Source organism: Corvus brachyrhynchos, unplaced genomic scaffold (assembly GCF_000691975.1).
Source record: "Corvus brachyrhynchos isolate BGI_N302 unplaced genomic scaffold, ASM69197v1 scaffold101, whole genome shotgun sequence".
NCBI classification, from domain to species: Eukaryota; Metazoa; Chordata; class Aves; order Passeriformes; family Corvidae; genus Corvus; species Corvus brachyrhynchos.
Genome location: NW_008237239.1, coordinates 22,374,181 through 22,390,083, shown reverse-complemented (window position 1 = coordinate 22,390,083; position 15,903 = coordinate 22,374,181). Strand labels below are relative to the sequence as shown.

General features: G+C 37.0%; 1 protein-coding gene across 13 annotated transcripts in view; it reads right to left on the bottom strand.

Moving 5' to 3' along the window:
• CDC42BPA (CDC42 binding protein kinase alpha) overlaps positions 1 to 15,903 on the bottom strand; it is a 184,512-nt gene that overhangs the window by 41,410 nt on the left and 127,199 nt on the right. For 12 of the 13 annotated variants that reach the window (XM_017730140.1, XM_017730150.1, XM_017730145.1 and 9 more), the window contains 6 exons: positions 14,267 to 14,372; positions 12,406 to 12,530; positions 5,482 to 5,587; positions 5,055 to 5,203; positions 3,851 to 3,942; positions 1,125 to 1,201 (listed from right to left, as the gene is read on the bottom strand). In XM_017730140.1, coding sequence (XP_017585629.1) covers positions 1,125 to 1,201; positions 3,851 to 3,942; positions 5,055 to 5,203; positions 5,482 to 5,587; positions 12,406 to 12,530; positions 14,267 to 14,372 — 655 coding nt within the window. The remainder of the gene's footprint in view (positions 1 to 1,124; positions 1,202 to 3,850; positions 3,943 to 5,054; positions 5,204 to 5,481; positions 5,588 to 12,405; positions 12,531 to 14,266; positions 14,373 to 15,903) is intronic. The other variant, XM_017730148.1, reaches the window with a different exon arrangement.

Sequence of the window (15,903 nt, the reverse complement as noted above, 5' to 3'; positions counted from 1 at the left end):
AGAGAAAGAGATGGATGAAGAAAACTGTTCAGCATAAATAAAAGTGCAAAAATAAAGAACTGTAAATAACCAGTGGCAGTAACAGTTACCTGAGTAAGTTTTCATTAATTGTCTTTCATGGACAATTAATTAATGTACTATCTGTAAAGAAACCAATGTTTTCCCAGCATTTACTCAATAAAATAATATTCCTATAAGCCCAACAGGATTCTTATACTGGAAGTAACTTATATGATAAATTATTACAAAGGAAATTTTAAAACTGTGTTAATAGTGAGGACTTCAGGAAAGAACAATGAATTAGTGAATACATAATGAAAAGAAAGAAAATTCTGGGACATCAGTAACAGCAGGGATTATGCTCTTTCATAGCTAAATGTGATGATCTTGTACTTGAATCAGGAAAAAAAGGGGCAAACTTTAGATTAATGCCTAGCCGTAAAGGTGGTGCCTTGTATTATCTGAATTCAGTTTGACCAATATTTCACCTCAGCAGTTCTTTCAAAAGAAAGATGATGCTTTGCTTACTGTTGATTAAAAAAGAAGATAATAAATGTATAGTATTGTTTCAATTTTTTCCTGCCAGGCTTTCTACCTACTCTGGTCTTTTGTCTAGAAGTGACAAATGTATTAAACAGATTCATTTTTTAAATAAAAGGATCTGTGGAGAGGAGATGAATAGCAATTATCTGGATTTTACAGATCTGTGTAAAATGAACAGAGGATGAAAACAACCTAATAAACAGTACTAGTGACTTCATGAGATACAATCAAGGATGATTTACATATTTTTTTCTCATTTTTACCAAACCACTACCTGCTTTACTTAGCATTTTTCTGAATACAAAGAAAAGCCATTTGAACAACTATGCTTTTCATGTTCACTGCAAAATCAGGCAAATTTCTGCATTCAAGGTTTGAGAGAGAATTCACTGTGATTACAAGCATTCAAGAGAAGACAGCCAGCACTGTAAATGACAAGCAATTCTCACATATTATTATACACAGATATTATTGGGGTGATACAATAAAAATACAGGAGCAAACTCTCAGCAAATATGCACATAACCTACACACAACAGCAGTTCCACTGACTAACAGAGTTAGAATAGCTGTGCACTTACTTCAAATTGATCCAGAGCAGAGGTAGGCGCATTCAAAAATGCCAAGAAAGAATTCTGTGAGTCTTGGTGCTTTACACCTAGAAAACAGCAGCAGGTTTTTAAGCTACAGAAAAAATGACCTTTTCATGGAGGACCTTCACCTTGCTGAATCAGAGTTTTGAGTGTCCACCTGAAATACCTACATTTTTTGAAATAAGCTGCACATTTGGTTTGTTTTCCAGAGTTAAGGATTTTTTTACCGGACAAGCGCATGTTTAATTGACCTTTCCCAAGCTAGGATGTGTGTGGTGTGAGTTCCATGTGAAAACAGGCTCTTTTTACCTGCCTGTTATGCAGCAGGCACTGGTTTCTAAGGTGCTCATGTCCACCTGCACCACACACCAATGCAGCAGGTGCCATCTCTGCTCTGCTCACACGTGGGACATCCCACTGAGCCCACAGCAGCTGGAGCCAACAAAAACACTGCATTTCCCAATAAGATGGGTTCCTTGAGCCATGCTCTGTGCCTGTCTGCCACCTCTCCCTGCTGAGTGCCCAGCAGTAATACAATCCAGGGTGAAGCTTCAGATGTCTCTGTCACACCACAACATTTCAGTGATGCTCAGCCAGCTAGTGGAGCAGGAACACTGCATCCCCTGGAGCTGCAGAGGCTGGCACACCTCGGCTCTTTAACTTGCTCCAACTGGTATTTTTTTCCTTCTTCTTTCCCAATTCAAGTTGCTGTGTGGGTGTTTATACTTCACAGATGTGTACAAACTCTATTCTTCCCAATGCTATAAATACATTATATACACATATATACATGTATTTATGATGACCAGAGCCCGCAGGACTGTGTGCATCGCAAAAGAATGATGCTATCAGAAGTTATCTATTTCTTTTAAAAAATGTCAGTGTCTTCCTCTATTTAGCCATATCACCCTATATGCTCTAAATGCAACCCACAGTGAATGAAGTTACAAAGAACCCTTTCCTCTGTAAAATATAAATACACTGAAATCACAGTAAAATAGTAAAACCAATTTTCAAATTACCGACCACTTTATGGAATACTTCCAGCAAACTTTAACCCACCTGTCTAAATTTCTGGAATATATTTATAAACAGAAAAGGATTAGGTGCTAATCCAAATAATCCCGTCCTAGAAATCAATTTCCACACACTGCAAGTTGCTCTACCACTGTACATTGACTACATTGGAATCTTCTATACAGTTCATGATTCAAACAGCAATGTATTTCTTCTTGTAAGAAAAAACCAAATCCAAAGATTATAACGATTTAGATTAAGGTGCATTTCTATCAGACTGTTTGACTAATTGCAGTAGAACATTACTAATGTAATTCTGTTAAAAAACATGACTAATGTTTCCTTGAACAGTACTTTTGTTTGCTTGTTTGTTTTCAGCCAAGAGTAAATGTTTATCTCACCAGAACAATAAGGTTTTAAATACTGGAAAAAATAGAGGGCAAAATATGAATTATAAATTCATAACATTATTTAACATGAAGGAAGATTTCAAAAGTCAAGTAACCATGCATAATATTTAAGAAAGTTCAAGAACATATAAATGAAAGCTAAACACAACAAAGTATTTTTGACTCTAAGGAGATGCTATCAGGAGCTTCTCTCCAAGTACCTGGAGAGAAGCATAATCCTGGTATCAGTGCTAAGCATCAAGACGAGGAAGTATAAATTCCCTAAGTGTTATTTGCTACTTGGCACGATTTTTTAATGTTCTGTATAGGTGTGAGTTATTTTTACCAGTCAGTCAGCACTGGGAGGCCTATATACAGGAGATGAATGTAAACTACAATACTTTACTGACTGACCAGCCATTAAGCTGGAAAGGCTGAAAAATACTTGACATCCCAATGCAGCAACTGTTGCCAGGGTATTGAAATTCTGGAGTTCACATAGCTCCCTACAGAAAATTAGGTAATTCCATTTGGCCTGAAAAATACTTCTTCCCATGTGACTCATAAGACACAAATATTAGAGCTACTACAGAAACTGCAAAGAATCAGCCAAATCATTAATCATCTCTTAATGAATTTTTTTTCATTGCAGAATTACCAAAAAAGTCTCTTCTCCCAGCAACAGTGCAAAATAGTGTTGGACAGATGCAACAGTAATCCCAGAACATACTCTTAATACCACAGCAAAACACTCATGACTACACTGCTCACTCTGTGGCTGCAAAGCCTATCAATTAAGTCATCCCAGAAACAAACAAATGCTAGGAATTCCTCTGCAGTTGTTTACTCTCTGTTTAGACAGGCCCAAAACACTCATAGGAGAACATTATGATCAGTATTGATGTCTAAATACCTTCACCCATCATAAAGGGGAAAATGTTAGAAATATATCTATATTCTAACAGTATAATAATATATAATAAAATAAAATATAATATATATTATTATAATATTATAATAATATATAATAATATATCTATATTTCTGGCAGTAAATTACCACACACAGGCCAAATAAAAACAATGCAGTCTCCACTCAAATAATACCTTACTGGTCAAAGGTCCCAACAAAACTGTATTTGTGTATTACAAGTATTACAAGTGCAAATGCAACTGCTGTGGGTACATCTTAACATGCAAGTGTTGTGCTCACATGTTGGTATCATATTTCAGTTTCAAGGTGACACTTGGTTGATAAGATGTACCCACCAATGTGACACACTATTTACTTGGATATCAGTTGCCATACCCTTTTCTGATCTAAGCTCTTCTGTCTCCTTTTTCAGCCTTTCGATGTCTGCCAAAAGCTCCATGTTCTTCTTCTCAGATTCTTGCAATTTACTTCAAAAGAACACAAAAAATGTATGTAAATATTGAGAACCCATGATACAAGTCACTCTTGTTCCTAATGTCTTCAAATGCCAGAATAAATCTATTGGGACCTGTTTAGTTTACAGAAAAAAAGCAATTTATCTCTTAAATAGGTTCATGTTTTTCATGTTTCTAATTTCTAAGTAATTGTGTGAGCTTGCATCCTGTGAATGGGAAAAAAAAGACTGTATGTATTTTTATGTTTTAAAAAGTCCTGTTTTTCAATAAAATTTATTTGTTAATCAAGTACCTGTGATACTAATAGATTCAGTTGAAGTATTTTTTTTCTCAGTTCCTTTACAGTTGGTTGTTTCAGTGCTTTCTGACTCACAGATGAGAGGTAACACTACTCTGCAATTTGAGCACATTTCTCATTCTTGCCTGTCAAACTGGCTCTCCTGTTCTTACACGATCTCCAGTGCTGCCTATGATCACATTACCTGGCCTGAAAAACATTCAAGGTAGGTGAACCAGATGTTCCCATTTTACAGGTAACATACTTGAATTTTAGCTCTATCCTACTGCTTTCCTAAAGCTGCAAAACACACCAGTGCTCTGAGCTAGGGTGAAGCTGGATGCCTAGCAAAATGGAACCACTTCCTACCCAACCCCCTGTTTCAGGCATTCACCCAACTCAGAATAAGTTCTGTTGTGGGGGTGGTGAGGTAGAAGTGAGAAAGAGAGAGGTCTGAGGAAGGAATAAAAAAATTCATACTAGTCCATAAGCATTATTACTTCTTACTGTGCAAATCACTGATTTTAGTCAGCTAACCCAATGCAGTTTCAGCAGAATACAAAAGAATGTGTTCTAAGACACAAACTCACACTCACAACTAGGAGAGACCACGTTATTAAAGAGAAAGTGCTCCCTCTGAAAGTCTTCAAGACTTCAACTTTCCCCAGTAAGTGTTCAGCTGTTCAAACAATGAAGGGAGATGCAGGTTTTTTTCTCATCTGGGTGTATGAAACCGGCATATCATTCATGATCAAATTTCGACAGACAAGGTAGATAAAAGTAATGATTTGATGACATTTCCTGGGTGGTATCAAAGTAAATTTGCATCAGAACAATTCCATCTTACCACTCTGTAGAGATACAGGAAGCTTTGACTTTGTTCAGCTCATCCTGAATAGCCTGTTTGGCTCGGATTTCAGCATCAAGAGCAGACTGGAGCTCCAGCCTTGCAGACATATCCAGCTTTGCAAAGCGTCGCATCTTCCAGGGCATGTCCTAGGAAAGAATCAAAAAATGGAGTGGAAAGGATAAGAGGAAAAGAAGCTGAAAATGAGGAATGTAACTAACTTCAACAACTGCATTTCTCAGCCTATTATGTCCTTAACACAGGAGTTTGGTATTGGGTATTCAGTTATTCAGAAGGGAAGTTCTAGGAAAGTTTAACTTTTGATTAACATAGACTCTACAGACAAATTATTGCTGCAGCTGAAACTATCCAATCAGTGGGTTTTTCAAAAAAAACCCCCTTCTGACATATGGAAGTAAAGTCTTACTGTAGCTCTAGCACCCAAACTGGAGTTCCTCAGGGCTTCCAGCTCTTCTGTCATTTTAGAGGCCAAGGCTTGAAGATAACCTCGAGCATCTTTTTCATCGCTTACCCTAAACAATTACATCAGAAAAAATAAGATGTTTTAACCAAAGAATTTAAAGAAAAACAGAAGTCCCTCCAACAAGCTAACAACCAGAAACAGATAAATACAGAATACAAAAAGAATCATAAAACATAAGGAGAAAAACAACAAAAGCCCAAACAGAAAACCACACAGAACTAATTCTTTGCTGCTTTGTGGAGTTTGATTAAACAATATCCATCACTAAGACAAGGAATGAAAATTTAAGAACTACCTATCAGCTACCTGAAATTGAGACGGTGAGAAAGAAATCTTTCAACCTATTTTTAGGGAGCAAATTAAGACAAAATTCACAACCAATAATTAACAATTCAATTGTCCAGATAATATTGGAACTCATGGTTAACTTTACTGTACCAAGTGACTATGAGAACTAGCAGTTAAACAGTGAGTCTACTTCAAGAAGTGCTAATTAAACAGGGAGAGTCTACTTCTAATGTTATTAAACAGCACAAGCCAGAAGAGGCTGTCTCATCCACCGAGCTTGTTTTCTATCCAGACATGTTTTCTGGGTGTAAAGACAACAAGGAGGAGACATGCCTGTTTCTCAGATTCTTTGATCATCAGTTACAAAGAAAGAACAACAACTTTCTGTGATTAATCACAGCAGAAGGTTCTTTCTTCACATTGCCTCAGGTGTTAACATGTAAAGAAAGTTGCTAAAAAATTAACTGACTGAAACGAAGTAACTTATGAAAAACCTAAAACAAACAAACAGAAGAAAACCCAACATCACCGCGCCCACCCCATTTCCTCACATGCCTGGCTCTGAACACCTTCATTTTGCCCACAGAAGAGCAGTATCAGGTCTGCAAGGTTTTTATTTAAGTCCCCAAGCTGCCTCAGAGACCAGCATGGTAATACCACAGCTTGATCACAGCTAAGTCTATCAACACCAAACACTGAAATGTTTAGGATCTGCTCTAAGTACTGAACATCAAACAGCTTTAAATAAAATGTAAGAAAGTGGGAAAACATTTTTTCTGTTTCATGAGAATTAACTTATCCTTGCTTCCTGATCTTGAAAAGTAACTCTAAGCCTAAGTATGTTGGACTAGAGAAGAGAGTTCTCCAGATGGTTGATTTTGTCTTACAGTGACCTTCCAGCAGGAAGTGTTTCCCCCTTCGTGCCTATAGGCAATGTAAGTTTTTCTGGTTGATACTGTAGGGTTCATACACACATGGAAATGGTGCTACTTGCAAGTTTAGCATTAATTATAAAAGTAAAAGTTTCAACACAGATTTATAGATAGTTGCCAGGAGGCAAGAAAGACACACTCTGAACTGTCATGGGCAAGGGAGGAACTGAAGAGCTTTCCCACAGTGGCCTTAAGGCACAATCACACTGTGAAAGCCACAGGCTAAATATCTGCAGGTTGTGGTGACTTTTGGGTGTGCAGTTTAAGGTTTATTTAAGGAAGACAGATTGCTGTAATACAGAGGAGGCAAAAGCAAAATTAGTAACCATTTTCCACAAATCTCACACCCAAGATGAAAAAGTAAACGTTTATTGGGCTTTCTCTTCATTGTCTCCTGCTTATAATTTAGTTCAAGAGGTGGGGAGGAATCTAAGAAAACCCTGCATGTCCTGACTATTAGAGTCATGAGAGTTTTTATATTAATGAGTCACTGTTTTTCTCAAGGTACATCAAAACTCCATGCAAGCAGCATTCCAACTTCTTTTCCCATAACATTCTGGATGACACATTTTGACAACCAGATACAGGTAATCTGAGCCTACACAAACTACTATGTCTACAACAGTGGGCAAAAGATGTGAGAAGTAGTTAAAGATGCTTCTTGGGGGTAGTAAGCGCAAGATTAAATACACTGTAAAAAGAAAAAAGTTAAAGCAAGAATAAAAAGAACGTTGAGGCTCTCAAGGTGAGAGTAAGTCTTCCTGATGTATGAGAAGGGAAAGTGATTTAGGAATCAGCATTTAATTTTTTCTATTATTAATGACATGGAAAATCTTTGCAGAAAAAAAGGGGTCCAATTACTATGCCCATTTTTATGATGGCACATCCTTCCTGATGGAAGGCGAGGAAACACTTCAGTTATTTGGTTTATAATGCACAGAACCCTCAAGCTCTAAATGCTGAAAAGCTGCACATGCAAAAACCTAAGAGAGATGTTCCACAGACATATAGAAATCTAGAAAATGAAAACATAAAGTAAATTTTTACAACTATCTGTACTGAATTCAAGGGGAACTCCTCAGGCTCTAGAAAACAGTAAATTAAAGCAGTAAAATTTGGATCCGAGGTGGTTTTGTTGTCCACTAGATGGCAAAATTCTCTCAGTAATGACATACGTTGATTAAGCGTTATGTGGACCCAAGAGCTCTTGGAGCTTTATTATTTGTTATTGTTTTGCTGAGGTTTTTCCATTTGGCTGGCTTAAAAAAATTAAAATTAAGGAAAAAAAGAGCAAGAATGGCAAAGTAACTCCTGCTAATGTTGCTCTCCTTGTCCTCATTCTGACAGAGAGCCCTGACAAGCACAGCAAGAGACCTGAGGAAGGGAAGTTCTTCAGGTTCCACCCAGTCACTTCTTTCTTTACTGAAAATTTAGATTAACTGTTCTGTTTTCAGATATAATTGCCCTTGCAAGCTTAGTTCATCAATGCGAAGAACCCAGAAGAGCAATATGGTACAAGTTCCTGTAAAATTAAATTTGACCTTTTGGTTGGAGCCAACATCATGACAACCCTCACATAACCACTGGCTGCCATCCGTATGGTGTTTGTCAGGATGCTCAGTGGGTCTCCAGCTGGGATACTTTACAATACAAAATGGACCCAGAGGACCAAAGAATTTTGCTCAACAGAAGTGGTCTTAAAGCCCTGGGGTCTTACACCAAACTCTGTTTAACCTGATTTAAAAACCCCAAGGAAATCTGAGAGTCATGACTCCTCTAGTCTCTCGGTGCTTTCAAATTTCTGTTGTCGTCCCAGTATACTCAAAGTCTCTAACCTCATTTTTAATTTTTCCCCTGCTGTCTCCAATAAAACCTGTTTTTTAAAAATATTTCTCTAAAAATTTTTACCACTTCCTTCTGCTCCCGAGCCCTGAAATTTCACCCCACCCTCCAGAATTTCTATTTTAGAGATAATTAACTTCTGACTATTCTTACTTCAAATACAGCACATCTCAGAATTTTACACGTTTTGAGTTTCTTAACAGTTCAACATGCATAGAATTTTTGCTATTTTTTTTTCAAAATTTGTGTGTGCTTTTTTTTCTGAGAGCAAACAGATTTTAAAACAACCAAAAAACCCCCAACCCAAATTTCAGGGCTTCTTTAGGTTTGATTTAGTTTACAAGTGTTGGGAGGGGGTGGGGTTTTTTCCAAGTAAATCAATTGAGAGAAAATCAACAATAGTAAAAAAAAAAAAATCTGGCTGGTAAGTAAAATATGAACTGAATATTCTAGTAAACAACAATGAGAGCTTCTGGCCAGGCTGAATCTAAGCCTAACATCCATTCTACAGGCAAAACAGGTAGGATTCAGCTCATCCACATAAACGTACTCAACAATACAGAATTATCCACCTGAATGAGTTGGGCAGGCTTTCTTTTCAACCTGTGGTGAGAAAAACAGACTTCTAGAGTACTAGTCATGGGACTTACTGAGTTTTCTACCTTAGGACTTGTGCAACTAGGTTACATTAATCCCTCCCAAATTAAGGTTCTTGCCAAGTACGCTGGGAATCACTACCAAGATTTCCAGTGACCTCCTTTCTGCACAGCACAGAAATATGGTACCACGGCTATTTAAAATATTCCTTTTTAAAGTGACTGCATTAACCTCCAGTGCAATTAATCTCTTTCCCATCTCCCATAGGAAGATTTATAGCTGACTATAAAAGCCTCAGTATTTCTTACTCTTGTCAAGGAATGATGAGTGATTTGGCTAATATAAACTCGTCAATATAATAGCTCCATTAAGGCTGAATGATCCATGAGGGTCTGTTGAGTCCACAACAGAATTTGCAGTGAAAGTTTGATTCAAATGTTTATATTAAAATATTGCCTTGTTTATGGTATCTTGAGATAACAACAGCAAGATTAAAAGGCTTTCATACATTATCCCTAAAGAAGATGCAATAAAGCAGAGTAGAAGAGCAGGGAAAGGCTAAAGGAACATGATAAGCCACTGAAATTACTCACAAGTTATAAAATCTGTGAGAAACAGCAATTTAGAAGGGTTGCAGGAATCATGAAGAAAGTGACAAATCTTAACCATCCAAAGTACGAATTTGAAGAGATTTCTTGAGAGGTATCCATTAGATGGCAAAGCACTTAAAAGAATTTAGGGACTTCTTGGGCTTGTGTTACTCAAAACAGGACTAGAACAAGTCCCTTGAACAGGCCTCTGAGCAAACTGTTTACAAATCCAGTAACTATCCTTCCTGGATCCTGCCTCTTATCCTTCCTGGATCATGGTAGAAAAAGGACACGGCAGTGTTTAAGAGGTGGAAATAATGCACCCAAAATAGGTATTTTAATGTAATATTGTATGAGAAATCTGTAAAGTTTTGAAGAGGGAACTCACAAAGTCTCCCCTACTTAGCTAGCTCCAAGGCATTCCATTGTCACACTGAGTATTTAGGTACAGATTTAAACTGCATGCTCTTCTGACAAAAACACAGTCTTGTGACTGATTAAATAAGACTAGTTTTCTCCAAAATTAGGTGTGGATTTTTTTCTTTTAAAATATTTATCATTATAATGGATGCTTTAATACTTCCTATAGCCATGTTCCCCAGAGAAGAGCCTAGTTTCAGTATGCAGTGCTGAATTCTAAGAACAGCAGATGGACATGACCAGATTATCTGGGTACCACATGGAAAAATCTAAACATAACAAGGAAAAAATGTGACCTAAGATAAGGCCTCACATAGCTGAAAAAATTTTAACATAAGCAGAGAAAAGTATGGAGGAAAAATTGAGATGTGTTTAGTGATGAAAAACTGGAACCAAGCCAGACTTTTTAGATTCCCTTAATGTTTGCCCTAGTACTTCTGTTTTCTCCTTTTCACATAATTCTTTAATTTTTATTTCTGTACTATTTAGAAGACACTATATTATCATAAGGGATCAGTAAAATAGTGTCTGTTATTCAGAAAGTTAGTCTTGCATGTTCCAGATCTTTTTTCACTAAGTATTGTCAGAGATAACAAAAAACTCAAGGCCAAACCATTTTACTCTTTACAGTGACATCCCTAACATGAAAAATGCTTTATCATTTGCCTGAACCACATCAGTAATACATCTTAAAATATTAAACACTCTCATAAAAGTAAAGGAGAAGGTACATTCTTAATGGCTGTTGGTACATTTTTACATCATGTTAAGTGGAACAATCTACATTTAATTCTGATTTGTCTTTTCCTACAACTGGCAAGTTTTATGACTGTTTTCACATGTAAATCTGAAAAATTGTGTTTGATTACCTTGGTGCATTATGACAGATAAGCACGACCTTAAAGCAATAAGGAGTGTGAAATTATAGACTTGTATCACTTGTTACCTTGATTTTTTTTCTGAATAAACATTTCCAATTGGCCAGAAATTAAAAGCTGTTTAAATTAACAGTTAATTAACAGTTTTAAATTTCTGTGATTCAGGTTGTCCACTACTATCACCGGTATGAGAGACAAAATTTAAAAGAACACACACAAAAAGTGGACCCTTTAAATTTTTTTACTTCTGCTACAAATACAATGCCTTGAGACACAATGGACTTCGTAACACAGATCAGCATTACATAATTTTATGCAACAAACATGGTTTAAAACACACAGGAAACCTCGGGGATGGCCCTTATGCCTTGTTATGTGTTCACATGGCACTATTCAAAAGCCAAACTTCCCTATAGGTGGACAACGAAATTGAACTAACATTACAACAACAGCAAAATAGGTTTCTCTAAAACAATGTTTCCCATTTTTGCCTGGGCACAACAGGTTCAATTTTTTCACTAACATGAGATAGGAAAAACAGGGGGAGGGAATAATCAATTAGTAACAGAAAAATACTAGTATATCATGATGAAGTCTTCCTAGAAGTGGATGATCCGTAAAATAAATATCTGAATGCAAACTGGTTTTGTAGATGCGAAACACTGCAGTGGACCATTAAAGGTGAGGGGAGATAAGCAGGCATGAAGGGAAAAAAAAAAGATAGATGAAAAACTTAGAATACACAATCTTTTTCTCTTAATAGTTTCAACCTTTTTTCTTGTTCTTAATTTACTAGAATTGGACAGAAGACTCTAGAAAGATAACATCATTATTTAGCAGAAGTACCATTAGAAACATGACTTGACTGGCTTTGTGGTAGTCTCAAATACTCTCCTTGTAAAAAATCACATAAAAGTTGCACTGTATTTGTTCCATTCTGCCACATGCCAAGCAGATGAAGGAAATTATTGCCGAGACATACTCAGCCACTACTTTTCCCAGGCTTGCTCCCTCTCAGAGGCGTGAGCTCAGCACGATTCCTTTCAGCATTCTTCCATACCCACAAGCCACACCCAATGACCATGATTCTCCTGCACTTTGAAAAGCTCTGTTTGGTGAGACACTTTCACTCTTAAGGAGGAACACAGTTTTCTGGATTTGTATATTACTACCATCTCAGCCAAAACCCCAGCAGAATCCCAGACGGGTGTGAGGTTTCACCTCAGCACTCCCAAGTGCCATGTGCAAAGACAAAAACTCAGCACCAGCCCCACCACATACTGAGGGGATTCTGCAATGCCATGAGAGCAGAGTACTCACCACTGGATGATCTCAGTGATTTGGGCCTCCCAGTGGGCCACAGACTCCTTCTTATCAGCCAGGTCTCTCATCTCTTCCTCCAGCTGCCGATTATTCATACTCAGTCTCTCAAACATGGTGGTGAGCTGAAGGAGAATTTAAACAACTCGTTAGAAGTATAAACTGCTGTGACTCCATCTCTGTGCAGACTCAAAACCACATGTTCCCCTCTCCCACACCTTGCATCTGCTTTAGAAATTGGTACTGGCCATCACAATAAACACCATGTAACAATGAAAGCCAGAATCTCTTCCTATGTATGACCTTAGCTGTACTGAAAAGCCACTTTTAAGGACTTGAACTACATTTTCACTCTACCAAATTAATGAGTTTTCTGAGAATTAGTCTCCAAATACCTCTACAACTCTTAGAAGGTTTCTGCTTTGCACCATACAGGTGTGGAATGTTCTGTATAGAAAAATCTGTACTAGAAGAGCAAAGCAAAGGCATAAAAATTGTTACAGCTCAGATAAGACTGCTGAACTCTCTCCCTTGTTTAGTAACCATGGAGAGAGAGAGACTGAACAGATACAGGCATGAGACAGTCCTGAGATTCTCCAGGTGTCTCATATTCCCTTATTTTTCATTTTACTTACTTGTAGACAGGGAAATTGAAATTAAATGCACATCTCTAAGTACAATATGTTATACCTAGCAATTAACCTCTCTCATTCTAATAGCTGCCATTCATACAGGCACATTCTGGAAGACAAAAGCCACAGCTAACCCGAGCTGGTATTGGGAACTAAACCTTCATTATGTTAAATTATTATTCAGAAAGTCAAATTGGAATCAGAGACCAGACAGACTTTAGAGGAAGGCCTGCTTAGGAGAATGAATCTCAGGTGAAAGGCTTCTTTTAGTACTGAAATATATTAACAATTCAAAATGATTAAAGAATGGCCAATTTAAAATCTGTCTTGCTTTTTACTCCAAATATGAGTAACTCCACACCCTATTTATCATTTAAATGGGCTTATAATTTAAATATGCCTACTTATTATATGTCATTTGACAAGAAAAATACAAAGCTAATGGTGGGGAGAGAGAAAGCAGAAAAACTATCAAAGTGACTAGGCTTTCTTAGTTTTCTTGGACTAAGCCTACATATAGGCATATATATTGTGTGTCTTACACTGGTATGAAAATATACTTTAATTTGAGCACAGACATGCAAACATGCTTACTTTGAAGAACATTGTACTTTCATCATATTTTTAGAAAATCTAATGCATTACAGAAAGAATAGACAAGTTTAGCAAGACTTGGATAATGCACAATGAAACTGAATAACCTGTCAAAATGAACAATAAAGAGACAATCTAAATGCACGAATCGTAATTATTACCTGCTCAACACACTTCAGTTAATATGCCTTATCATTTGTATTTTTTTAATATCTCAAAGCAACACTTAATCTCAAAGGGTAGGAGGGGCCCTGGTATTTCAAACGATTGACATGCAAATGTATTCTAAGTAATCACATCATTAACTGTGTGTTTTTATATTTGGGTCACACAATGAAATAATCCTTCTTTTTTGGCTTACAGTGTTGTCTAGAATTAATCTTACCAAAATTAAGACCATCTAATTCCATTCCCACACATAAATACTCATATATGCACATATATATGCACATGCCTTCTCAAGTTCAGATGCATGTAGACACTATTCATATCTAATATTAATCACCAATTTTTTGTGTAACATCAATTTCTACTTTCAGTTAAAAGGTAGTTATAACCAATGCAGCTCCATATTGTCCAATTTGTACATAGCATACACTAGTTGTAAATTCAGGGCTTAACTAATCAGCACTCACCTTATCAAGTTCATTTGTAAGTTTTTTGTTTTCCTCTGTCAGCAGAATCTTTTCTCGTTCATACTTTTGTTTGAACTCTGTTTCAAATTCCTCTCTTTCACTTTGGCTAAGAAATAAAGTCAAGTAGAATTAGAAAGTTTTCTATTCTAACTCACCCCATTATTCACTTAAACACAAAGAGATGAATTCACACACATGTTGGAGGGAAGCACTACAGTGATAATAACACAACCTATTAAAACTAAGCCATTTAATATACCACCATCTTAGGACTACAAGACAGCCTGCTAAATTTTTGAATTAGACAGTACAGAATCCTTCAGTACAAAACTAACAGAGCTCCACCGAGCCAACGTTTATTAACCCACTTACGCAAATTTTATTCTTCAGATGTATCTTTTGAACACTGAGCAGCTGTAATCCTGCAGACCGAAGCGCGTGTCCATATTGTAAAATGCTCAGGGTACATTCTCAGCTCACATGAACATTATTTTAACACACACATTTCTGTAACTCCAAGTTTCACACAGAATAACCGGCAAAAATGAGCACACACGAAACCAGAGCATACAGAAGCTAAATTAGAGCACTTGGGGCTGGGTCTCTGATGAGCACAGCTTGTATGGGCTAGTCTTCGGGCAATTCAGAACAGCCAGAAGACACATGTGAACTGTTAATTCAGGTGTCATGCATTCACTATGAGCAAAAAGTGGATGGATAACTTTTACATTCCTAGTATCACCAGATTCTACAGCAAGTTTGGACCATTCTTTCTGAAAAAGTTTCACAGTAGCTGTTTCCCCCAAACCTTCCCTTCTCCCATGGATGTTTCTCAGTAGAGGAGAACCCCTGGTTGATTCTGCTCAATATCAGCTTCGATCTTGCACAATGGATGTGAGAACCTGAAAACAAATGAAGCTGCAGGCCCCCTCTGTTTGCCAAAAAATCCCATGGAATTTCCTTCAAGTGGTGCACAGTAATGTTTTAGATGTGGAACTCCCACCTTGTATCTACTGTTTTCAGATTCACTAGCCTTGCATCTTGTATTCACCTTTTCACCAATTATTTGGGTCACTGGCACAAAGTTCATCAGCAGGTTGATGGAACTATCCTGTAAGTGCCACAGATACAGAAATATCCACTCAGCAAATACCACTGTCCAGTCTGAAAAGACTTGAAAAAGTGCCCAGTATTAAAGGTTAACTCTGTAAAAATAAAATCCAGGGGAAGCCTTGTCTTGAGCACTGCAATTGTTTTTCTAGATACTGATCAGAATTTTGCACAATGCAAAGATAAAATACATTCTTGCTGCTTTTTCTGAGATACAGAACTACTAAAGCTTTGCCAAATTGAGAGAACACCCTTCAAAGATGAGAAATGTCAGTGGTTACAGCGAAGCCAGTTAAGAGTAATGCTGGTTTGAATTTCCTACTCTTAATTTGAAATTCATTTAGTGCTTCAACCACTCTTTGAAATCTAGTACATGTTAGACTCATGGTGAAATTCTATGTTGCTAGGCATCCTTTGAAACATAACACTTCATCCTAGTAAAGTTATATACTATCTCACTGTTTAAATGCCAAGTTTGAAATTCACCACCACTCCTTTTTTGCAACAGATTCCATGCATATGATCAG